This window comes from Phalangium opilio, unplaced genomic scaffold (assembly GCF_054372755.1).
Source record: "Phalangium opilio isolate 3A_F unplaced genomic scaffold, DU_Popi_V2 ptg000042l_1, whole genome shotgun sequence".
Lineage (NCBI taxonomy): Eukaryota > Metazoa > Arthropoda > Arachnida > Opiliones > Phalangiidae > Phalangium > Phalangium opilio.
In genome coordinates, this window is record NW_028324166.1 from 606,201 (window position 1) to 632,971 (window position 26,771).

General features: G+C 37.1%; 2 protein-coding genes across 5 annotated transcripts in view; one reads left to right on the forward strand and one right to left on the reverse strand.

Annotated features, from left to right (window-relative positions):
* The window catches only part of pros (homeobox protein prospero), a 145,961-nt gene that overhangs the window by 25,017 nt on the left and 94,173 nt on the right, over positions 1-26,771 (forward strand). The window contains exon 2 of one of the 3 annotated variants that reach the window (XM_089836062.1): positions 15,013-15,128. In XM_089836062.1, coding sequence (XP_089692188.1) covers positions 15,087-15,128 — 42 coding nt within the window. In that variant the 5' untranslated portion in view covers positions 15,013-15,086. Of the gene's footprint in view, positions 1-15,012; positions 15,129-26,771 lie in introns of those variants that run through there. The other 2 variants (XM_089836058.1, XM_089836059.1) reach the window with 2 other exon arrangements.
* On the reverse strand, positions 6,557-13,140 carry LOC149678035 (uncharacterized). 2 transcript variants are annotated; one of them, XM_089836056.1, is made up of 5 exons: positions 9,443-13,140; positions 9,169-9,374; positions 8,779-9,084; positions 7,368-8,716; positions 6,557-7,288 (listed from the first exon to the last, which is right to left on the reverse strand). In XM_089836056.1, the coding sequence occupies exons 1-3, from the start codon at positions 9,542-9,544 to the stop codon at positions 9,069-9,071; spliced, it is 324 nt and encodes a 107-aa protein (XP_089692182.1). In that variant the 5' UTR covers positions 9,545-13,140; the 3' UTR covers positions 6,557-7,288; positions 7,368-8,716; positions 8,779-9,068. The 2 variants fall into 2 exon arrangements, with proteins under 2 accessions (XP_089692182.1, XP_089692181.1); XM_089836055.1 differs by having other exon boundaries at positions 8,905-9,374.

The following is a 26,771-nucleotide window of genomic DNA, read 5'->3' on the forward strand; positions in this document are numbered from 1 at the left end:
TTCTTAAGCGAGCCAGAATAAAGTGGGATGTGAGGCAACGGCGTATAAACGAGTTGATGGGTAAAATCTACATAGCAAAAGAATCCCGCAGTCTATATGTAACGCAATCTTCATTCCCTCTCTCTTCCGCCAAGGCTTATCAAATGTACGTTCCTCTTCCTTTAAGGCGTGTTATCTTCCATTCAATTCTTATTCTTCCCCTCCATCCCTCCTTCAACCGCGGAGAATCTTCTCCGTCATTTCATCTTGATCTTCTTTCTTTCTCGTTTGTTGCTTTTCACGCCCCAAGAATTTACCCCAACAAATTGTACGAAATGATTCGCTTGCTAACCCTTTTTTCATTTAAACTGTTTTGAGAGAAAATTAAATGTCCAGGGAACTTCATATATATTTTTAATTTGTTTACTGTGATAATAAATATAGTGTTTACTATACTTTAAATAACGAAAATTTAAAGTTAATTTTTTTAAGGTTTCAACACTTTAACTGCTAAGCCTAAGTTTATTAATTTTTAATAAACTAATTAAGCATGCATAATGGTTATTTAATTTATTTACAGTTTTAATTTAGTGTTGACTATACTTTAAATAACGAAAATATAAAGTTAATTTTTTTTAAGGTTTCAACACTTTAACTGCTAAGCCTAAGTTTATTAATTTTCAATAAACAAATTAAGTGTAAAGGTTATTAGTGAGTAGGGGGCTCGCGCCCTAGCACCGATGCCACAGGCATATTGTGCACAAGTGTAAAGGTTAAATTTTCATTTTTATAGCTAATTAGCTGTAGAAAAACATAAACAATTAGCAATTGCAAGAAAAAAAATAAATAATAGCCAATTTGCTTATAATTGCAGGGAAAGATTTAATTTTAGAAGTAGGAATGGAGAACGGAGTAATATCTGGGCGCGCGTCAAAGTCCCGGACCCCCTTCCACGGGACGGAGGGGGGGTATGAAAGCATAGACGGGAGGGTCATAGCGACAGAGGTAAAAAGGAATTAAGGGTATTTTTCGCCGTCCCCGTCAGCAACGTCATCAAAACGTAGTTTAAAACTGAGCCAATAAGATAATTTAAAATTTTCGTTACGTGTTGGAGGGAGGGGCTCTGTACTGGGTGGTCTATGAGTCGGAATAACTGAAGTAAATACTAACCGTTCCGTTCTCCATTCCTACTTCTAAAATTAAATCAATCCCTGCTTATATTTACATCAATTTTTTCGCCAAAAATGTGTCATTCCTTATCCTTATAATGTAATCTTTGTCCCCAAGTGTCTCGGGTGACTAAAAAATAAAGGTATCTCCGAGAAAAAGCCGTACCAGTCGCTAACACTATACCTTATCTGACCCATGACCTGAAAATGACTGTAGTACAATTAAATTCTTACTCTATACAATTTCAATATTTTAATAATATGAAAATTCCCACCCATCTTCTGGAGAGAGACTTAATTACAATATCTTCGTAGCGTATATAGTAAATTGTACGTGTAAATGAAGGTGTTGAACAATCGATCTGGCATTTTAATGATACGTAATGTTTTGCCTAATTGTTTCTCGTGTAACAATCATCGAGGTTATAGCATTAGGATATGTTTAACAATTTGTCCTCATACCTGCCCTCGCGCTGCCAAAATTGATGACGTGTTACGCGTCCGACTTAACGATGTCTTTTCCCCCAAAGAATACCTATTTTCCATAATACCTGCCTAATTATCGCCAAATATTCCGCAAATTTCCAATGAAACCTCCATCCCGACGCGACAAACTTTGCCAAAACTTTAAACTTTAAACACCTTTGGGAACTTTCATTTAATAAAACCGAACTACCTTTATTACCTTATAAATAACCAAAACTTAATAGTAATAAGTTCCATATTTACCTATACACGTTATGCTTAATAGTTCTTAAAGGGGACAATGAAATGACTCGATAATAATTTTTTAAATCGATTTATTTCGCTATGATACACGATGTTGAAGTCTCTTTGAGCTAATTTAGTAATTGTGAATTTAAACTGGCGAACTTAAAAATATTTCTTAACACCCACGTGGTATCGAACCCGAGGCCTTTCGGGTGTGAAGCGGATGAGATAACCACTACGCAGCAGATCGATATACAAGTGGGCATCGTTTGACTAAATGTGATTTGAATTAAAAACTAACTATATAAAATAACTTCGGTATCTGAGCACGGGCGTCATTAGACACGACTTCACCGGGCACTGACCACTTCTGGTACTGATCCACTGTGGGATACTGACCACTTCTGGTACTGATCCACTGTGGGATACTGACCACTTCTGGTACTGATCCACTGTGGGATACTAACCACTTCGAGTACTGATCCACTGTGGGATACTGACCACTTCTAGCACCAACCATCTTTGAAGATTGATCATTTGAGCACGGGCATTCAATGACTCTACCAACTGAGCCATGATACACGATGTCGAACCCTCTTTGAGCTAAATTAGTTGTGAATTTAAAGTAACGAGCATAAAAGAGATTCTCCGCACCCACGTGGTATCGAACCCGGGGCCATTCGGTGTGAAGCGGATGAGATAACCACTACACAACAAACATACATGGCATTATACATCGTTTGACTAAATCTTATTTGAATTAAAAACTAACTATAAAATAAATAACTTTGGTATCTGAGCACGAACAGTCACATCTGGAAATGTCACGGATATTTATGGAAAAAACCTGGAAAACTCAGGGAAATCGGTTTTTAAAAAGTTGTATGAACCCTGTTACGCCATATTATGAATATTCATGGTAAATGCAATATATTATAATGGAACAGGTATAATTAAGTTTGCAATATAGTCTTTATATACATTTATGCATTAATATAGATAATTTATGCCTACATCAATATAATACAATTTAGCGAATTGGCCATATGTCTAATCAGCGCCACTAGCGGATGGTCTGAGAACTACTCCCATAGAGACTAGGTATATTTAAGAGGGTTTGCAGAATTTCCGCCAGGTGGCTCGAACGCCGCGCCATCTGACGGAAATTCTGCAAACCCGCTTAAATATACCTAGACTCTATGGGAGTAGTTTTCAGACCATCCGCTAGTGGCGCTGATTAGACATATGGCTAATTATACAAACAATTGTATAATTTTTTGAGAAGCTGACATTAAGGGGTCGGGTCTCCATTGTATTTCGTATAGCCCCTGTAAATCCTTAACCCGCAATACGCGCGTGTACGAGGTTGAGTTTCGTTTCTTAAACCCGCATCTCGCGTTAAAACGGCCGGTACAGTTCAGTTCACGGTTTTTTAATTTTAATTTAAACAATTTAAGAAAAATAATTTTGGTATTGTTTCGGTAACGAGGTAACTTTTTAAAAATCTCCAAAAAATAAAATTTTTAACGAAAAGAATTGCGTCGCAAACTCGCAATCGCAATTACATCCGCCAGGCCTCTCGTCTTCCACTGAAACTAGGGCAAAGGGTGTGGGAGTAGACAGTGCGAGAAGAAGTTTGCAAAACCAAATTTTAATTAAAAATTACGCTAGCAACCTACCTTAAAACAAAAGGAACCAGAGATAAAAATTTGAGGTAGAGGGGAAGGACACTGATACTTTGTTTATAGCTAAATTACCTGTATACCTTAACGATTTCTAAGGAAGTATCCAACTCCTCGAGTCGGAATTTATTTTATTTAATGAAAGATGCCTTAAATTTCCTTTCCATTTTTTCGTTTTATCTTTTCGCTTTTCCTTTGAGAGGAGAGGGAGCCCCAATATACTCTCTTAGCGCCTTAGAGCGTGCATTTTTTTTAAAAAAAAGGAATTTTTGTAGCTAACTCGATTTTTTCGTTTCAGTAACTTTGTAACTCTTTTTTTTTAAGTATTATTAATTGTAAGTACTTACAAGGTGCTAAAGGAGTATAGGCGCGCCCAAATAAAGCAGCTTCGACTAATTAAACAAAGAATAAATGCACCTCTTTTTTCTTTTTGCTGGTTCATTTTCATTCTATCTATTTTGTTTCCACGAATTATTCTTATTAAAGGAACCACCTTTTTTGGGTTTCTTTTTGGGGGGGTTTTTTTTTTCATTATCTTGAATTAAAAATTACCGCTAGGGGTCTCTAGAGATCCCGTAGTTTCTGTGTAAAATCCTAAATTTTCCTATAGAATCACATACTTTATCAAAATAACTTTATTATTATTAAATATTTCTTATAAAATCATGTCATTCTTGTTAAAAGTCCTTTGAAATCCTACATTTTAGTTTTAAAAATCATGTAGTACCTATAGTTTCTTCTAAAAATATTTTTTAAAAAAATCTCCTAAATTTCCAGCAAATTTATATATAATCCTTGTAAAGTAATCCTATATTTCCTGTTTATAATTCCTATAATTCCTTTTAGGAAATCCTATAATTCCATTTAGGAAATCCTATATTTCCTGTTAAGAATTCCTATAATTCCTTTTAAGAAATCCTATAATTCCTTTTAGGAAATCCTATAATTCCTTTTAAGAAATTTATCCTATACTTCTTGTTAAGAAATTTATCCTATACTTCTTGTTAAAAATTCCTATAATTCCTGTTAATAAATCCTATAAATTCCTGTTAATAAATCCTATAAATTCCTGTTAATAAATCCTATAAATTCCTGTTAATAAATCCTATATATTTCTGTTAATAAATCCTATAAATTCCTGTTAAGAATTCTTATAAAGAAATCCTATATATTCCTGTTAATAAATCCTATAAATTCCTGTTAATAAATCCTATAAATTCCTGTTAAGAATTCTTATAAAGAAATCCTAAAATACTGCTTAAGAAATCCTATAATTCCTGTTGAAAACCAAATATATTAAAAAACCTTTTGATATCTCGCTGCGAGTGGGGACCAACTGCAAATTGAACCATAAATAGATAATATAAGAAAGTATAAATCTCCGTGTTGATTATCTTTTGGTTGGGGGGGGGGAACCCCCTCACTCTCCGTGCATTTAGCTTTGAGGCTTAACCCTAGCAATCTTGGGAGGATGGAGGTTTGTGATCTCTGTACTTTGCACTAGACAAGACAAGGCATCAACTGCGTGAAGCGAATTATTCCAAGAAGCCGAGACCAAGTTGTGTGTGAGGGGGGGGGGCAAGAAGGGATAGGGTTTGAAAGGGTTGTTCAGGGAAGAGGGGGGTAGGGGGGTTAATGCCCCACCTCCATTTTCCTAATTAAGGATCATTTTTAGCCTCTGCTTTTTCTTTTTTTCTTTTGCGCCTTTTCCTTTGCTGAATCCTTTCCTTTCCTGGGAGTCTAGCGGGCCCGGGGGGGGGGTTGAGGGGGCAAAAGGGTTAAAGAGAGAAGGAGAGGAAAAGTTTTTGAAACGTAATTAGTTTTAGTGTCGAATCTTATTCTTGGTCGGGGGGCGGAAGTCACTTTTTTTTTAGCCTCTCTTTCAACCGGAGATGCCACGGACAGAGTTAATAGATTGGATGGTTTAGGTGCGTTTTAAAGTTGTGACTTTTTTTACCTGGCTTGCGAGGGAAGAATTTATAGGGATTTTAGAAGTATTCTCAAATTTCACAGAAAATATTCTCAAATTTCACAGAAAATATTCTCAGATTTCACAGAAAATATTCTCAAATTTCACAGAAAATATTCTCAGATTTCACAGAAAATATTCTCAAATTTCACAGAAAATATTCTCAAATTTCACAGAAAATATTCTCAAATTTCACAGAAAATATTCTCAAATTTCACAGAAAATATTCTCAAATTTCACAGAAAATATTCTCAAACTTCACAAAAAATATTCTCAAATTTCATAGAAAACATACTCTTTATATTTCATGGAAAACATTTAATAGAAAACCGAGGGGCTAATCACTGTCAGATTACCTGTACACCGGTTAGTTTAGTCAGAGGTACATTCATGTACACCGATTACACGTAATTAAAGAAAATCTTTCAAGTCTTTGCTCCACAATCTCATCTTATAACAATAACGGTGGTGGTGGGCGAGGGGGGGTGTCGTCAGCTAGAATCGAAACGGAAGGGAAGGAATTTGAAGGAAAGACGGGAAGTCAAAAGGCAGGCCCGGGGGGGGAGGGGGGTACACTCTTGAAAATTGTAGAAAAAACAATGAACAATTCCGTAGCAATCGGTAAATTAAAGTTAATTCTCTTGGATTGTCTCCCCAACTCCCCCCCTCTAGAAGGCGGCGTAAAAACCACGAAATCGTTGGGGTTTCGCCCCCGGGGAGGGGGAGGTACACTTCTTCTTTTAGGAAACAAAACCACACAGTCAGAATGAGAGGGCGAAATTGATAGGGACCTTTAAAAGTTGCAAACTTGGAATTTCAGTCGGTTTTTAGTACCGAAAATGACAGATAGCGAAGGCCTAGCTGCGCCACTGAAACTACAAATCGGAATGGGACAGGGACAGGTTTAAACAATGCCAAGACAGGAAAGGAAATAAGTCATTCAATTGGAATAAGTTCAGTTTGAATGAAACCCTTTATTTATTTATTGAAAGAATTTAATGATGACGCCAAATTAATTATCTTCAAAGACTGATGAAGTAGTTTTGCAACTGCTAATTGTAAGTTATTAGTAGGTGATTAGCTTAGATAATTATGAAAAGACATTAGTAAAAGTGGGAAAGCTTGATTAAAAATAATATCGAAATGGGTTTTCCAAAAGTTTTATTTCTAATTTATTTCGCTGGTGACCTAGCTTTTCAAAAATTGACATAAATGTTATAACGAGGTCAGGTAATCCAAACCGAGGCTACGTCCTTGTCTCGCCACTTTCACCTTATTCCAAATATTTTTGTGTGGATGTCTATATAATATAGAACACGGTACGTTTCATCGACACGACCCTCAAACGCGTACGTCTGCGCGTAGCTACCCTTTATACTGTAGAAGAAACCCTCCATGCACGTACGCGTTTGAGGATTGCGGGTTGTTATGCCATCCAGTGGTATATAATACGCCAAGGCCCGGCGGCCATATTTTACCTATTTTGACGTTATGTGAAAACAACACGACCTCGTTTACCTCGATAGCGAATGAGACCTCTTTTCGAAAAATGTCAAATATTGTTAATTGAAGGTGAAATGTACCGCTATCCGGTACAGTATATATTGCTCGAAGCCTCCCTCGCTTAGTCACTCTATAAACACTGTCCATACGTCGCGACAAATATCCTAATTCGTAAAATGAACAAGAATTGCTCAATGATCATGTTGGTCCTTGTGGCCTTTATGGTTCTGGCTACTCATCCGATCTGCTGCAAATCTTCAGGTATAATTCTAAATCTATTAACGAGTATAGTTAACTGGTTTTGAAATCAGTCATTACAACTCGTACGCGAATCAGTTACTTGGGCTCAATTACCTTCAATTTCGTTACTCGGCTCAATTTTCACATTTTAAGGTTGTTTAAAATTAGTGTTGGGCATAAACCATCGGTATCGGTGACCCATAAGGCACTTTAATCGATATCTCATTTCGAGCCTTAATTAACCGATTAATCGACAAAAAAAGGTTATTAATCGGTTGATTTCGGTTTCATTGGGTTAAATAATATTGTAACCGAGTGTAAATAATCGGTTAAAATCGGTATCGATTCCAATAAAACTTCGATATCCACATCGGTTGATTTAATCTATCCAAACATTAGTCGAAATGAAAAGGTATAGATCTCTTTTGAAAGTGGACTCGCTTTTAATGAACAACTGATTTGTACGCTGCAGTGATGGAAAGGTCATCGGGGGATAAAGCCGCGGGACATCGCTGGAGAGAGTCGGCCAAGCTTATTCGCGAGAAACGACAAGTAGAATGTGGCAACAAAGAAGGGTGTGGTGCCGCCATTGGTGGGTGCCGAGTTGCTGGAGTAGATTGCGAATACGCAGAAACTTGTTGTAAAGGGATGTAAAAAATGGAAAATTTGTAAAATATTTCAATGAAAATAATTAAAGACTATTAATGTACCAAGCACTTTATTAAAAACTGTCAATTTTGAAGTTAATAAAAAATTAAGCTCAGTTGGTGTTACTTTTTCCCTGCTGTTTGTTAACTTACTAGATATTCGACGCGTACTGGCAAATTGATGCCTGACTTTGGCGTCTTCTCCTAAATAACAAAATCCAATCAATGTAATTGTACGCTGTTAGTTAAATCTCAAAACTCGGCTGGAAATATTCATTTCAATACGATTCACTTCTTTTTATAAAACCAATTAAGACATTAAGAAAATCTGGTCCAAAGTCCTAACTCGATAAGAGTAGAGCGTCAACATTTTACGTAGTTACACTATCACCATATAGGGGACATTAACCGCTTCTCCTGGCCACATCTTATTCTCTAAACAATCAATACATAAATAAGCTCCATTCCTAACTCGATATACTTCAATATAATACTTATATTAGCCTCAACGTTTTACGTATAGGTATTAGTACTCGTGTTTTACACCGGAAATAGGAAGTAGCGTGAAGGCGCACTTCCGCTAAACCTCGCAAGTTCATTAAACGTTTAAACGTTGTCGATCCTCGCTAAAACACTACACAGATAAAAATTTATCAGAGCCACTCACTCAATAATGAATCCGAAGCGCAATTTTCCCGTTTTCTCGGTCCTGATCTTCATTTCGTTTTTAATGACTCAATCAGTTTCTTCCAAATCAGGTAAGCGATACCTGATACCGAGGGGTCGGTCACTCCGTGCACCGCTTAATCAGCACACCTGTATAAAAGCACCTTTTACTGAGTCTTAAACAATATAATAGATAATGTCAAAATTATTACACCTAACTCCTAATCGGTGCAGAGGGAAATTTGTACAATACTACTTGCACTTATTGCTCACATTCATTGAGAAACACCTTAAATTATAAGCCAAGGCATCTATTATTATTTGTGAATACAGCCTACTTATCAATGGCCGGACTTGGTTCTGGACATTCGGGGAAAGAATGGACTGTTCGAGAAAAACGAAGTACTAATAACTGCGAAGGTATCACAAATTCCGATTGCCAAAGCAAGAATTGCAACGGCGATGATGAGTGCATTGGCAATTTACTCGCTTGTTGCTTAGGTTAACAAACAATCTCCCTGTGTAAATAAATGAAAAATGTTTATTTACTCCGTGATAACAGCTTGTAATCTTAATTTTATATTGGAAATAAAATGAATAACTTTTGTAATCTTTTTAATGATAACGGTGAGTTAACTTGGAGTCTTGGACCCTGGTCAGTCAGCGAGTGAATGGTCGATCCCGGAAACTCCTCCTTCCTTCCTTCCGTCCTTATACCGGATCCACCCATCTTTCCTTGAGCTCCGTTTCGAAGGAGCATGGGCAGAGTTTGTGGTGTTGCTTTCCTTGCAGCCTCTCCTATAAGACGCTGAGAGTTTCCTCCTAAGAAAGTGGAGTTTTCTCGGCTTGGTCTTGGTCTTGCGCTAAGGAACTCACCTTCGCCTCTCTTGGAGACGGTGCGCGCGCACTTCCTTGACTCGACCACTCCCTCAAGCTGCAGACTCGATGGCTTCGCGGCCTATAACTCCATTCATCCATCTTCTAAAATCCCGTATCTTGAAACCGATCCAAATATATAACTGTATACAATTTCCCAATATCGAATGTTCGACAACCATCACTAAATTAAAGAGACTATAAAACATTAAGGTTAAAGTTCATTTAACATAACTGATTATGCCTTTAAAAGAACGAAATGCCTTTTTCTAAAAAATATAAAACGGAATTAGATATTCAAAAAAGAAGTAAATAAATGATCTGTTATTACAAATGATAATTAGAACATTTAATTAGGCTTAAAAATAATCCAGGACTACTGCGCCACCCGCCATTGCTTTAGTGGCGAGGACCACAGTTTTGGGAGAAAAAAATCCTTATTCCAATCCTGGTGAAAACCTACCCTTAAAAACTACCTAACTCAATTTTAAAAGTCAACTGAGTCGGTTATCAGCATTCGAAGTATTGGCAAGGCGGATTGATACTCGATATAATTAGTACCCTTAAGAAAGTAGAACAGTATAGTGAAAGGCGCGTTGTGTATATATTTCCCCTGTAATGTCCGTGATTAGTAAATTTAAGCGAGCTAGATACGTACAGATATGATATAGGTTCCAGGACCGTATTTTCCAAAAGACGAATAGGGAGGGGGTTGAATTTCCCCCTCCCCCCTCTCCGATCCCTTCTGCGGTGGAAAAAGTTCCTTAAATATCTTGGTATATGATTAATTAATCCCGCCTGGTAATCACCTTCAATAATTACAACGTTACCCCCCCCCAAACACTCCTCCTTATATGTATAAAATTTCTAACAGCAAAAACCACGTATGTTTGTTTTAATATAACAAGGGTGTTCATTTCTTATAAGTCTGCAGGCAAAATTTAAGGGGTTGATGTTCTTTGGGAAATCAATTTTGAGTGGAAAATGTTCTATACTTCTATCAGTGACATTTTGTTTGACCTGAGAGACACTGTTTTCAAGTTAAGACTATTTTAGGAATGACCCCTTAAATTTAATTAAGAAACTGAAAGACGATTTCTTATTTAATTAAGGGGTCATCCCTAAAGCATCCCATCAAATCATAACTGGAAAACAGTGACCCTATAAGGTTAAATTTATGGAAGAAACTCCTGGTATAGTTACCGAAATAACACTGCCAATTAGGTTAGGTTAGCTCAAGTTAACGTATACTGCAAAGTTAAAATTCATACAATTAAAAATTGTAAAATATTCGAACCGTGGATTTTAATTAGATTTATTTTTTAAAAAAAAAGAACTGTAAACGCAAGGCGATAAATACGTCATATCATCCATTTCGTTCTTCGTGTTTTTATTTATTTATTTATTTATTTGTTTGTTGAGAAGGATGATTTAATTTGCAACGTATTCGCTTTGAGACTGAACATTGCCTTAATCTCTTGAACTGCAAAATAGAAAGGTTTCTCTCTCTCTCTCTCTCTCTCTCTCTCTCTCTCTCTCTCTCTCTCTCTCTCTCTCTCTCTCTCTCTCTCTCTCTCTCTCTTTTTCGTGCACCAAACAGAGGCTAACGTTACCGGGGGGGGTGAAGGAGTAGAATGTGGCTCCATTCTCCGCCGTTGCTTACCGAAAGAAGTAGCGCATTGAAAGAAGGCCACCACATTTAGGAGCTATAGCTGCTCAAATTTACAAGGGGTGGAACATTCAACCAGGGGGCATGAAAACAACCTTTCCCCAAATATATGGTAAACTTGCAGAAGTTCCCAACATTGGTCACACTATTCCTGATGGCCTCTTGACTTCCTAGATGTCGTAATATTCTAAATTAGTTATATTCAAAAAATGTTGTATTATAGGGTTGCCACATGTTAGGGAAAACCAAGAAAGACAGGAAATTTCATTATGGGTCAAAAAGGTCAGGGAAAGGTCAGGGAGTTATAAGACTTACAACAAAGTCGGGGAAACGTCAGGGAAAAGTCACGGAGTTTTAAGACTTTCAACAAAGTCAGGGAGTTTTAAGACTATCAACAAAATCGAGGAAAAGTCAGGGAGTTTTAAGACTTTCTACAAAGTCAAGGAAATGTCATTGAATTTCGTTAAAGTGCAGGCTAAATTATCTGCATTTTTAGCGAGATCACGTTTGATCAGACATTTGTTATATTTAGATCAACGAAAATGAGGCCTAAAAGGTCAGGGAAAACCTGAAAAAGTCAGGGAAATTGAATCCGAAAATTTCCTGGAAACCCTGTATCTTCTGAAAAGGCCTTTAGTAATTATTAGCAGACGACCCAAAATGGTGCATTTTTCTAGTCTGTTTCGAGGAGCAAATAGGCAAATGTATCTCCCCTTCTTTCGTTAGAGTCTTTTGCTGGTATTATCTGAGATCTCATTAAGGTCGTACGTACGTATAGCTTCTCTTATAAGTTGCTCGCCTTTTCGCCCGCCTCTCAGCCCAAAACTAGCTGATAAAGAACTTTGTTTTGCTAATAATACAAGTATCTAGAACGCCCCCCTAACCCCCAACAACCCCTTGCACTGCGGCAGACTGCCTTTTCCTAGGCTTCAAGAAAAGATAGCTTAGGTTTTCATGGGGGTGGAGAGGATGGGATGCGAGAGATCGGATGAAAAAACGCGTTAATGAAACTCAATTAAAACTGTATACGGATCCTGGTTAAGCTTTGCCCCCACTGTACCCCCCCCCCCGGCATAACTGATGGCGGTCGACTGGCAGGGCATTAAATGAACGCAACTTGCCGAGATAAGAACACAACCAACTGGGTAGGGGGTTCCAACTCTTTTTCCATATTTTAACATTTTATCCCTATACAGTCCATGGGTTTTTAACCCCCCAGAAAAAATGGGTTTATGGGTTTTTTGCATGGTCTGATCTGGGTTCAGACTGACTCGCCCCGCAACCTTTGAACCTAACTTGAATTTAGTATATATAAGGAAATTATTATACTAGTGATATAATTATTTGAGTATTTCAAATGTAACTTAGTTATTTTGGAATCTGAACTGAACGAAACTGATTTGAATTAAAATGACCCCTCTCCCATCGAGCCTAACTTAAGGCACCCATGCAAAGCTAAATAACTTGAAATGGACAGTTAATAAAAGTAACTCTGTTATTACTCCTTGTTTTAGATCAGTAATTTAAGCGTACGAATTTTTACAACTCTAAATTTAGTTATTATTAAATATGAACTGAATTGAATTGAACGAATACTATCATTCTATTTGGTCTGAATCGTCGTTTGCTAGATGTAGTTAAACATTTGTTTCTTGATTGCATAACCTTGGCGTATGTGGTACAACATTTTTACGAGACCTTGTACACTCTGGCGTATCTTGTTTATCTCTTTCTGTATAAATTTCTCGAATGATTTATTTCGTGGCTTAATTTGACAGCGATAACCAAGTATCTTTCGCCCGTTAATATCGTAGGAGTTGCGTGTATTTGCCTTTGGCGTCAAAATGTGTTTTCAACTTTTGTTTTGTTTTTGTTTTATCGGTCTTCTTTTGGGGGGCCTTGGCTAGCTTGCGTCCGGCTCCTTTTTCTTGTTTCTAATTACATTTGGGGAGGGGCTACCTACACCCCCTCCTCCTCATTCACCCCCCCCCGGGGGGCAGTTCGCAAGATTAAGAAAGTTGCTTCATTTATCCTCCGAGCTTCGTTAATTAAATGGACTGAAAATGAATGCGGTATCGATTATTTTATGCAAATCAGCTTGTATCGCTTTTCCTTTTAACTATTTTTTAAATCTAGAAAAATGAATTTTAAATTTGAAAAATAAATAAATAATGGTTTTATTTAAAAAAAAGAAATTCTGGATAAAGTCACAACTTTGTTTTTTTATTCAAAGTTGATTTACTCAAGCCTTGATTGTTCTAGCTTTAATTATTATTTAAAATAATTAGAATTGGGAGAAATGGGGCTATAACAGACCTAAATGGGTTACTTGAATCTTTTATTTTATAATAATTTTTTCAAAATGGTGTGTTAAGGACTTGAATGCGAAGAAATAATTTTGTCTTTTGTAATTTTGTTTAATTACTCGAGTCCTGATTGTTGCAAACCCCATGTATTTGGTACCATTTGAAAGAGGAGAATTTGGGCTATCACATACTCAAACCGTTTCCTTGTAGCTATTTTAGAACCAAAATTATAATGCAACAAAGTGTTATGTCAATTAGGATTGAGCTGAAGAAAATTTATGCTGGACCTTTATTATTTTTAAATTTTTCGTGAACTGATTGTTGTAACCCCAAATATGTAATATCATTAGATAAAGGACAATTTGACCTATGACCTCCCGAAGGTATTTTCCCTTATCTTTAAAATTCCCTCAATAATAACACCAAATATCAAAACCGTCGTTCAATTTACATCTCATTCCTTAAAACAATTAACACAATACAAAATTCCTAAAATTATATCATAATTCCATTTCATCTGCAGATCATTTCTGAAAATAATAATTATAACAAAGGTCGTAGGTAGGTATTCTAATGAATTTATCAATCAACCTAAATGACTTTTATCATCAAATATTATAATTGACTTTTGCCAATTCGATATTCGATAAAATTATAATAATAATAATAATCTTAATAAACCTTTTCAATTAAAATACGAAGCCACGCGTTGGTTGCCTTTAAGAGAACTAAGAAATATCCTTGCTTAAATCTTAGTAATAGATATCGGAATGAAGGGCGATCGAATTAGTCGAAAAGCACAATAGGAAATTCGGAACAGATGCGTTAAGAGTTAAGATAAGAAATGTTGGTAGCGCCATTTATTATCTTGGTCCGCTTTTCCAAATATCGCCAACGAAATTTATAGCGGTTAATTCCGATACCACATTCTCTCTCTCTTGCTCTCTCTCTCTCTCTCTCTCTCTCTCTCTCTCTCTCTCTCTCTCTCTCTCTCTCTCTCTCTCTCTCTTTCTCTCAATGAAGCGAAAGCTAATTAATAGATATCGATTTCGGGATGTGACTATTTGTTTGACACTTAAATTGATAAGACTCAATTTCTGACTTGTAATGTTTCGGGACAGGGGGACATGATACGCTTAAATCTCTTCGTCTTTGCTTGGTCCCATTTTGACTCAACGCCTCCCCCCCTCTTCCTCAAATGGGGCACTGGTCCTTTCTCCCCCAATTCCCAGTATAAGTATAAGTTATTCTGCCATTGGTAATCTTAATTTGCTACGTGTTAAAAGGTACGCTGGTAATTATTGATTTGTTGATTAAATAACAAGGATGGTTAAGTACGCGGTTGGAATAAGTCGGGTCTTATTTTCATCTTTACGAAAAAACACTAGGGCGAAAAGGACCATTTTAAAATTTGGGGGGTTATTTTCATGCAAAGTTATGTTAGTTATTTAGATTTACTAGCCACTCAAATACTATGTTAAAACGGCGTATTTATTTATTTGTTTAAGTGTTTAATGTCAATTTGCATTGTTATTTTAATTGCTATTTTTAATTATAATCTAATCAAATGATTTTATTTATTTTTTTAATTTTAGAAATATGGCATTCTCGTTGGAAGCGTTTTAATCTCAAGCTTGAACACAGGTGACGGAAACGGTGTTCAATAAACATGAGGAAGTACAACAAATTCATCGCTATGATGTTAATCGCTGTGAGTAGTAAATTTATTTTTTTAAGCTCTCCTACCAATGTTTCCCCATCGCGCTTACATCTTCGACGGGAAAGCCGACTTACAGGCTCAATCTCTAACATGGATTTCCCGTAGAACGCCTGCAGATGCGTTTTCCCCTTAGCACCTCAGTGTACTGGAAAGATGCAATCTTCCAGGAGCTGTTTTTATTATTAATATTATTATTATTATTATTTCAAAACCATATCATTGACTTAATAATAATGAGAAATTATTTATTATGAGTCATGTGACGTATAAAGGTCACATGATTTATTAAACTTTAAGGGAATCATCAAGGATGATTGGCTAATTTTTGTTTCTATTTAATTAAAACAAACGTTAATAGTTAAAATTAAAATTATTATTTTGGAGTTAAATTTAACTAACGATAGTTATTGTTAAAAAGAGTCAACACAGTTCAGAAAAAATTTGAAGTTTCAAAGTCGGATAATTTAAAAATAGGCTTAAAAAGTTAGTGAATTTTTTAAGAACTTAAGCAAAGTAAATGAATTTTAAGAACTTCAGCAAAGTAAATGAATTTTAAGAACTTAAGCAAAGTAAATGAATTTAAAGAACTTCAGCAAAGTAAATGAATTCGATTTCTTTGCTGAAAATTACTGGAGTTTACTCAAATTGCGTCTGACGATTTCCTTAATGTTAATAGGGGCCAATTAATGATTAGATAATTAAATGTTGTGGCCCCCGTGTTCTGTGACACTTTAGACTCAATTTAACTCAAAGAACACAGCGCCCCTTTACTAAATAAATGGCAGACTTATACCAGAAACATCAGGCTGTAACGGAACAAGCATCACCACACGATTACCTTTGAATATATTATATCACGGAAGGAATCTCATAGTTTTTCACGAGCAACAGTTGTCGATAATGTCGTGTCCGGGTAGGAGGGGGGGGAAGAGGGGGGTGGTCGGTCAATTTGATTGGCCTAGATGCGTGCACTTCTCCGTGTTATGGTCGCAAGGAGGAACTGTCACGTGTTGCGCTACGCTCCTCGGCCTAACTGCTCGGCGCTCACCAAAAGACTAGCGTGATTTCCAAGGAGCACGCGATCCCCTCGTTTGAACTAAAGTCGCCGCCGAGGCCTACCTGGATCTACCAGTATACCACTATCTATCTTTCTTTGACTTCATTGATCATTGTAGGGAAAGAATTAAGGACTCTGAAATATGTGAAATTATAAATTAAACAAGACTGGACTGGAGTTATGGTGTATTAATAAGGATATGCACTGTGCACATTCGTTATTTATTTTTTCAACGTATTTATCTTTTATTATTTTGACATGAATGAAATCACGTGTTCTTGTGTTCAAATGTAATAATGGTTTGAGAAAAACATGGAGAAATTATATTGGGGTATTTTTAAAAAGTGGTAAATTTATACAATTAAGTCCAGGGAATTTTAAAACGGACCAAATATAGGTCCAGGGAATTTTAAAATAGGCCAAATATAGGTCCAGGGAATTTTAATATGGACGAAATATCGGTCCAGGAAATTTTAAAACGGACCAAATATAGGTCCAGGAAATTTTAAAATAGACCAAATGTAAGTCCAGGAAATTTTAATATGGACGAAATTTAGGTCAGGGAATTAAAAAATGAACCAAATACAGCTGAGGAAATTAAAAATGAACCAAATATGGGTTCAGGGAATTAAAACTGGACCAAATAGGTCGGGAATAATTAGTGAGTTTTATAAATTTCCACGACGTCAGTGAGTTTGGAAATTTTCTCGCCTGTTACTAGAATTGCAACGTTAATTTCAATTCTGCTGTGCTTGTTGCGACAAATCAGTGGCTAAAAGAGAATTCTCTAAATTAAGAGTTGCCGCTTGTTTGCAATAAGCAATAATAATATTTTTAACAATAGCAATCAACTTTTACCTAAAAATGTTTAAGGAAATACTTGTGGAATTTGTTGGTAAACCACGTGTAAGGTTAAATCATTTCCGAATGGAACTAAAATAAGACGCGTTTGACAGAATGCTGCATGATCTTGGTGTGACGAGGCTTAGCAATAGCAACATCCGTGATTGCAATAAGCCGCTTCGTGTTCCTTCTTTTCTCCGCAAAAAGAGAAAGACAAACATAACCAACACACGTTCGCTCGCAAGCGATCGAATTAGATTATCCAATCTTGAAGGCCTCAATTTATAATAGAAAACCAATTTAAACTATACCCCTTCTAAGGTTGCTCCGATACATATATATAACGGTATAGCTTCCTTATAAACTACTATATACTTTTTCGATTTCATTATAAAGTATAGAAAAAACAATAAATACATATATATAGTTTGAAAGTATATTTGTAACACTCCCTCCTCACTTATTTTATGTATATAAAATCAGACTACATGTATAGTATGATAGTTCTCTAGTCCGGCCCACAAAACCCGCTTAGAATTAGAATTAAATTAACCACGGGATAAAGAAGGGCCGCAATGCTTCCTATTATCCTTATATACATTCGTGATAAATATAAAATATATTTTAACGTGGAATTGTAATGTTTATTCGAGACCTCAATTAGAATCGACCCAAAAACCATGCAAGTATAGGCCTACTTATTGGAAATAACAAACATTAATGTTGTATAATACAAAAGTTAAAAGTATATACGCCTTCTCTCGTGTTCTGCACTGACCAACGGTCACAAACCAAACTATTGTGAGTTTAGAGGTAGAATAAGCGTCTCGTCCTTTGAATGGACGCTTATGATGTACAGTTTCATGGTTAAGTTAGTAAGTAAAGTTAAAATTTAATTGCCCTAATGTCTATATTTTATTTTCACTTGCGAATTCAGAGCGAGATGACGTAATATAATAACAAACGCGTTTCCGGACTGTCCTAATGTAGCTTTAAACGAAAGCAGACTGAGTGAAGCTACCGTAGCGTGTCGCCCCACCACTAGCCCACCCTTTACGAAGTGCCTTAATTCTGCAAACAAAAGTGGGATGGGCGAACGTCAAAAACCTTCAAAACCTCAAATTTCTACGCGTTACAGTTAAAGACAGCTTAAGTTGAAGGAGTCCTCTGGTATTTTTGTGTCTCGCTGACAATCCTACTCGGAATTTACTTCCTCTCGCGTTCCCGTTTCGCGGTTATACTGTACGCCACCGTTAAAGGGACAATCAAACGTCTTTCAATGTTGCCATGGGTTATAGGGAGGATATCTGATAATCACCGGCCGTTTCATCTTCCCTTTGAAATAACTTGTACATTTAAATCGATGAGCTAGAAGAAAGGTGGGGGTAGAAGTCAGGCAGTCATTTTAGCACCTATTGGATTTGAACCCCTTCTTATTCCTACCCCCCCCCCCTCCGCTCCCTCCGGGCCCCACCATCACCATCTCCCGCTCAATAAGATATATACTGGCGAAGCAAAAAGGCGTATCGCATCTGCATAGAGTGTGTATTCCCGCAAAACAAAGACAAAAGAGTTGGACTAGAACCCCACCCCCTCTCCCACCCCTCTGTCTATATCTGACTTGGACCCCCGAAATGAATAGCGCGGTTTTGAGAAGAGAAAACTCTTGGATTGCTGCTTGGCCCCGGGGCCCCCACCCCAATCACCACCAAAACCTACCTACCTTCCGTCTCCGTGTTTATCCACGTGACAAAACGGAATGAAGAAATGTGTTAACGCTATGCGAGTTTCTTAAAGGAAAGGTCTCAAAGGGTTAATTGGGATTTGAAAAGTGGGTGTGAGAAGATATCAGGGATTTTAAAAGTGGGTGTCAAATGTCAGGGATTTTAAAAGAGGGTGTGAAATTTCAGGGATTTTAAAAGAGGGTGTGAAATTTCAGGGATTTTAAAAGAGGGTGTGGAGAGTCAGGGATTTTTAAAGTGGGTGTGGAGTGTCAGGGATTTTAAAAGTGGGTATGGAATGTCATGGAAATGTCAGGGATTTTAAAAGTGGGTATGGAGTGTCATGAAGATGTCAGGGATTTTAAAAGTGGGTCTGGAGTGTCATGAAGATGTCAGGGATTTTAAAAGTGGGTCTGGAGTGTCATGAAGATGTCAGGGATTATAAAAGTGGGTCCGCAATATCATGGAAATTTCAGGGATTTTAAAAGAGGGTCCGCAATGTCATGGAAATTTCAGGGATTTTAAAAGTGGGTGTGGAGTGTCAGTGAAAAGTCGATAATTTTGTAAAATGCTCTGAAAAGTTAATGATTTCTTAAAATAAGTTTAAAAATTAAAATGTTAGGAAGTTTATAAAATTTTCTCAAAAGAATAAAGGACAATAGTAATTTTTAAATACCACAACATTCTGACTTTTCTACTAGTAAAATTAGTCAAGAAAAAATGACTTTAGTTGCTCTGAAAAAACCTCGAATTTAAATTATTTTTAAATGAATTAACAACCCACGTCAAGCCTCGTACTCTTACGTAATCAAATCCTTTTATTTATTTATTATCCACGGTGAAACTACTCCTTTAACGAAAGAGTTAAAGGCCTAAGCTTATTCATCCGAGTCGGTTGAACCGAGGGTTGTCGTTCGGTTTTTGAGAAGCGATGAGCTTGACTTGACAATCGGGAACAAATTAGCCCTTTTTCCCCTGACTTGAATGAGAAAACTTGACCCGTCCATTATAGACCCCCTCGATACCCATACAACCCCCAATACCCTCCATGAACCCCCCCCCAACCCCCGAAAGGGATAAAACAGAGAAAGAGTTAAGGCTTTTCTTCGCCCATCACCCGGAAAAAGATTTCCATCTGATCAACTTGACCCGACACTACGTCCAATAGCCGCCACTTACCAATTGAAAACAACCCTAAATCAACCTTCACCGTGGTACAATCTTAAATTGAAAAAAAGGTCCACGTTTGTCAGTCAGTCCGTAAACGGATTTGGAAGTAAAGAGTATTGTACGTACGTATATACACCTTGATTCGAAAGACGAATCTCACTCTGAACCAAATTGGTGGGGGGAAAGGGTTAGGTGAGATGGAGGGGATAAAGGGTTGGAGTTCAACTTACCCCCTTCTTTCACCTTTCACTTTGTTTTATAGGAAGTTCAGCTTAGAAACTCCGCGCGAGTTGAGCTATGGTACAGGTATAGGACGTTTTCAGGACCCACGAATATTTTGGTTTTGGTTAATTGCCAGAATATTGTAACTCCAGTTAATAAGAATTTAATTTAAAATGTACTATTTTGGGTCAGTTTTGGTAATTATGCAAATCAAAGGAGCAGATCGACATTTTGATGAAACACGGGATTATCAGAACGATGCTCAATTGCTCTTTGCATGCATTTATTGTCATTTAACCCTTTTTCTATTGGTCATCAATCTTGCGTTGTTTTTTGGCCTTGTATATCGTTATTAGTGGTCAACTTGTAAAGTCCGAGTCCTTTCCGATGGCCGTGCAGGGCCAAGGGGTCATGTTCTGCTGACACTTTTCACTCAGGTTGACCCCAACAAAAGAGCATGGTCCTTTAAATTTATGTCAGAATTACCAGAAACACTTTTTATAATCTTTCAACAATTATATTTAATCAAATTCCTTAGAAAAACCGATACCATTATTTTTAATAAATAAATAAACTAAATATTCTCTCATTAAAAATATCTCAAATTCAGAAATTCTGTAAAATTCCCCAAAACACCTTTTATCATATTTTACCTCTGAAACATTACCTCGATTTTTGGGTGTAAGAAGAAGAACCAAGCGAATCGGGTTCGACATTTTCCAGTATTTTCTGAGAGAGAGAGAGAGAGAGAGAGAGAGAAAGAGAGAGAGAGAGAGAGAATGTATATGTGTGTGTGGGCCGCTTTCATAGCCGCTGGCCAGATATCAAACCAAGCCCTGCACCCCCACCTTGCCCCACTCTTGGCTCTCTCTTCGCATCTCTGACCTGAAAAGGCTTAAAGCGTGCACACAGCACCAGCACTCAAGGTGGGCAAGCGGGGCGTGGGGTGGGCGGAAGAAAAGAGTTAAAGGAGTGCATTGAGGGCAGAAGAGGGTGGTGAGAGGGGACAGAAGCCGAGCTTTAATTCCGAGACAATACGATTTGCCAAAAAGAGAGAAAAGTACTTGCTCTGAAAGAAGGAACCGGAGTTCAGGAGGAGAGGAGGTGTAGGTGGAGGTGGTTTGACTGTCTTTGCTGAATTAGGCAACGAAAGGGTTTGACAGGCGTCACAAAAGAGCCACCCAATGCACCCCCCTCTCTCCTAAAAGGTAGTAAAGTCACTTGGAGACTTTAAATCAAAGGGGTTATACCATTCCCTTAAGTACTTGCGGGTAAAGATTCCCAAGTAACTGTAGTTAATAGAGCCCTAATCAGACGTTCTTAACCAACCAATGGGGTTTCTTTCTTTCTTCATGTGTCATTTGAGTCCATTTGAGCTCGATTTTTAATGGTCGTTGTGGTCAGCCTTGGACTGGTGATGGTCTCAAAGAACATTTGAACTGAGTTGATCTGCATCGTTATCGACTTTCCTGTTAAGTTAGTTGTTGCGTATTTGGTATAAAAATTAATTATAATGCTGCGGAGGGATATGTAATTTAAGTCGCCAAAAGGGTAATTTAATGCGTCATTGGAATATATATACAGGGTGTTGGAGGTGAGGTAGAATTTGTTCCAAAACGGAAACGGTGTTAGGACCAAAGTATAATGGGATGGTTCTATGGGAAATCAAGGAACGCCCCCTAAACGAATTATGATTAGTGTGTTTTAGGGATGACCCCCTAATTAAATTAGCATTAAATGTTCAATTTCTTACTTGAATTACTTTAATCATAACTTTCGTTAGAGAGTCTGAGTGTCATAGAATAGCTCTGTATTAATCTCCTAGTTTAATTTCTCCAAGGTTGCAGCTAGTGGGTGTGTATGGGGGATGAATTTTGGGGGGTTCCCCCTCTGCACCCTTTCATTATGAATTTGAATGACGATCATCTCTTAAGAAGTAAAAGCTAGATGAAGGGGTGGGAGACTTGTAGAGTCTTTCCTCCTATACGGTAGTACTAGAAGTCTCTCTTTTATTATTCGGGTGGGCCAAACAATATTCAATTACCGAGTAGAAAAGACCAAGGGCTTAAATAATCAAGGCGCAAAACGGAGATTGCCAATTTATTCAAGCTTCAATAAGAACTATAACTCACTCACTCACAGCAGCGCTTTCATTTAGTTTCAATTATTAAATATATTTACAGTTTTCTTTAAATTCATTTGCTTTTTACGGATTATAATATTTGATTTATAATATTGTCGCTTCTCAGGTTTTATAAAAATCATGAGACAAGTAATCTTGAATCAAATTGATTGGGGAATTTAAAAATGGAGCGAAAAGGTCAGGGAATTTGAATTTGATCTGAAAGATCAGGGAAAACTCGGGGAATTTAAAATGGACCAAAAAGATCAGGGAAAACTCGGGGAATTTAAAATGGACCAAAAAGATCAGGTAGAATTCAAAAATAGACCAAAAGGATCAGGTAGAATTCAAAAATAGACCAAAGATCAGGTAGAATTTTGGGAAATTCTAAATTAGACCAAAAAGATCGGGTAGAATTTGGAAAATTAAAAATAGACCAAAAAGATCAGGTAGAATTTTGGGAAATTCAAAAATAGACCAAAAAAGATCGGGTAGAATTTGGGAAATTCAAAAATGGACCAAAAAGATCGGGTAGAATTTTGGGAAATTCAAAAATAGACCAAAAAGATCGGGTAGAATTTGGGAAATTCAAAAATAGACCAAAAAGATCAGGTTGAATTTGGGAAGGTCAGGGACTTTAGTGTTAGTGGGTCGAAATGTTTTTTTCTTGCGTTATAAGATAATTGTCCAAATTAAAAATTAAATTGTTTATAACACGATAATATTAATTCTTTATTCAAATATCCCAGACGTTTAACATTTACAATTTTCCACTTTTGGCCCCCTAAACATAATCAGGGAAGCGTCAGAACTGGTTTGTATTTAACCCTTTAATTTAAAAACAAAATGAAACTACACTTAAGAATAAAAACTACTTAGTACATTTACTGACTAAGAAAAAAGATCTTGAAAACGTTTGTCAAAAGTTTAAAAAACCAAAAAAAAAGAAATTAGAAAATTTCACGTTTTTTCAAAAGGATATGTCAAAAAATTAAAAAACGAAGTCTTTTATATTTCTAAGTCTGTTGAAGTCCTGCGATGATAGTAATACGAGAACGTATTCGGTTTACTCTTGGAATATTATCAGTGCGGTTCTCGGAATACACTGGCTTGGAGTTCAGACTCAGAGCGCTCGAAGGCCTTTTGCAGGCTGCGCTCTAGCTCTTGGTCGTCTCATTTTGCACCGGAGTAGCTGATCCCCCAGTGCACTCTAGAGTACCCTCAACCCGTTCCATTCTCTGTCTTCTCTGTCTTGTTAAGACCTTTTTTTCTTTTTGCATCGGTTGGGAAGGAAGGTGTATCTCCCCTTTCATTAATGAGTAAGGAATTTTAATGTCTTAACGAGTGACATCTTTCACCCCTTTAGTCCCTCCCCCTGGGGTTCAACCCTTTCCCGATTACCTTGAACCCTTTCCTCCACCACACATTCTAATCCGCCAGGGACCCCTCACAAACACGCGCACGTCAAAAATAAACTATAAGCTCTCTCCACACACAAAAAGAAAAAAAAATTTAAAAGAAAGTCTAAAGGATTTGGTATAAGATATATTGTCCTTGTCATTTTCTTCTAATCGGATGAAGTTTTCTATTAAAAATTGTTCAGACCCGCTTGTTTTATGATGGGGTTATACTGTTTTTTTGTCGCCTGCAAAAGCTGCGTTCAGAGGAACGTACCGAAAATACCGCTTGCATGTGGTTGTATTGAATGATTGAATTACAATGTGTAAGCGGTTTTTCTGGCTGAACGCAGCCAACCATCTCTAAAATGCTTTTGATATTATGAATTTTTTAATGTCTTGGGAGGTTAATATTGAAATTACCATGCGAAGTCCAAGATTCAATGCATTTGGGTTGCAGCATTTCAAATATTATTTTTGTGAAGATCCAGTAACCCAAACGTTAAAATGCGACCTAGCAGACGAAGCTAGGATCATTATTATTTAGTTGACCTTTAAAATTTAAAGGTCAGAGCTAGGGGTCATCTATTTAGCGCCAATACTAATTAGTACCGTGATACGTTAATACATCTTGACCTTCTTATCAATTCAAGAATAATTTGAGATACAAAATTATGTAGGATATTTTTGATAATTTTAAGACTGGGGGGGGTATCTTATAGGGGGTACAACCTTATACACGCGTTGTATAAAATCGAGGGGCTGTTCACTTTGTGCAATCGGTGTACACACTACACAGCTGTACCTTGCTAAGGATCGACCGTTCTTAAGTCAAAGGACCGTACTAAAGTCAAAAGACTGTAGAGTATCCTTTGAAATCCCTGCCCTTGACAGTGCTAAAATAATTACACATAATCCGTCATCGGTATACAGGGGATCGAGTTAGGCAGTGATTATCCCCTCGTATAAAATTGACCACTTTGTAAGTAAAATCAATGTGTCCGCGAGTGGAGTCGGCGTGCTGTCCGTCATTAAGTCGATGGTCGTAAGCGAATTTTACTATTTGGCGTTTGTCTTTATAATACGGTCGAGCGACTTAAATCATTCCAACTTAAAGGATTACGAGGCCAACAAATTTATATCTAGCGAAAGATTTTAGTTTTGTATTTCTAGATCCATTAGCTCGGTCTAACGTATAGTACTTGTCTTTTTCATGCCAAGGCTAATCCGTACGCCGCTTAAAGGCAACAGGCCACCGTTGGCTGCAGCCTGATAGTCGATATAAATTGCCTGAAACTGTTTTGTCTTACTTTGGTACAATACATTTACGCCAACAAAGTTTTTCCTGTTTCTTTTATATATGCTACCCTAATTTTAAAGGAATAGACCAGTTTGAAAATTATTGAAATTGGGAACTGTAGCCGGGTATGAATAAGGGGGACCCCGTTTGGTAATCACTATGTTATTGGATCGCTTACTGGTCATACAGGGTGTTATAGGACCGGAGTGTAATGGGATAGTTCTATGGGAAATCTGTTTTGAGTCGAAAACCTTCAAAGACATTTTGTCACAATTAAAATTATCATCGGAGGGTTTTACCAATTACTCCTTGAAATTTACGTAAGAAATTTAAATATAATGCTAATTAAGTTAACGGGGTCCACTTTTAACTTGAAAACGGTGGCCCAGACGACAAATCTTCCTAAAATTTTCATTCTCAACTCAAATAGTTCACGAAACACTGCATTATACTAGTAACTATTCACCATAAATCGTAAAATGGAGGATAATTAAGAATGGAGTGCAAATAGGGCACAATTTAAAATTAAAAGACAGAATAAAGTGGGAATAACACTCATTGGAAACCCACAAATAAAAAAATCCTTCAAATGACCAAGATCAAACTTAATAGTTTAGTTTAGTATTTTTGGAGAGAAAAGGCTTAGTGTATTTTTCCTTTAGGTGTTGCTTGGTTATGGTTAGTGTTCTCGTGACATATTCCCATTAGTTCCGGGTAGGGGGTTGGGGGGTTCCCTTCCCCCCAAATCCCCTAAACTTAATCTTGGTAAAGGCGTGCGCACGCTGGAGCTTTTTGCCTTTAGCGGTTGTGGAAAGTCATTTTAAAAGCGGCTATACGTTCGCGTTTACAAGGAATTAGCGGCCCGGCAATTCAGTACACAAAATCCTAATATTCCCTGTTTCAAGCAGATTAGAACAACGATTTATGTCCGCTATCATGCCATCCCCCCTCCCTCCTCCTTCCCCCACGACGAATCTAACACACGCAAAGGCCTCTTTTAACGTCTTTTCAAGTTTAATTTTCATCTATTCCATGCACTGTTTAGGGCAGAATTATTATCTTGAAATGGAACTATTTTCATATATAGGCATAATTCATTTTTCTATACGGTTTATATCCATTCCAAGGATGCAACTGATTGATTTGATTGGCGCACCAAATCAATCCATAATATTCTTCTTTTGATTGGTTAAGGACTTAAAGTGATAGTGGAACCAGGGATAGATTTAATTTTAGAAGTAGGAATGGAGAACGGTTAGTATTTACTTCTGTCCGACTCATAGCCCACCCAGTATAGAGCCCCTCCCTCCAACACGTAACGAAAAGTTTAAATTATCTTATTGGCGGCTGACTTAAACACTACGTTTTGATGACGTTGCTGACGGGGACGGTGAAAAATACGTAATTCCTTTTTACCTCTGTGGCTATGATCCTCCCGCCTCTTATTTCATACCCCCCCCCCCCCGTGAAAGGGGGTCCAGGACTTTGACGTGCGCCCAGATATTACTCTGTTCTCCATTCCTACTTCTAAAATTAAATCTATCTCTGGCACATGAATTGGTGCTGCTTTGACATGAAAATTTATTAGAAAAACATCCCACAGTAATTCGGTATTATAATTAAATACCCTAATTGTTGCTGAAAGTGAACACCCTGTATTTTATATTTTAAAATAGTTAATTAATCATTACTAAGATTGTAAAATTAAACTCAATATTAAGATTGGCAAAACTGAAATAAAAACGGGGGGGTGTGATTTATTATGCAAATATGCGTAAGGTGGAAGAGAGCATTCTGCTTCC

Excerpts from the sequence above, each read along its gene's own strand:
- LOC149678035 (XM_089836055.1), bottom strand. The coding sequence starts at position 9,544 with ATGGATGAATGGAGTTATAGGCCGCGAAGCCATCGAGTCTGCAGCTTG. Across the intron at positions 9,375-9,442 it reads CGTCTCCAAGAGAGGCGAAG|CGTCTTATAGGAGAGGCTGC; the intron begins GTGAGTTCCTTA and ends GGAAACTCTCAG.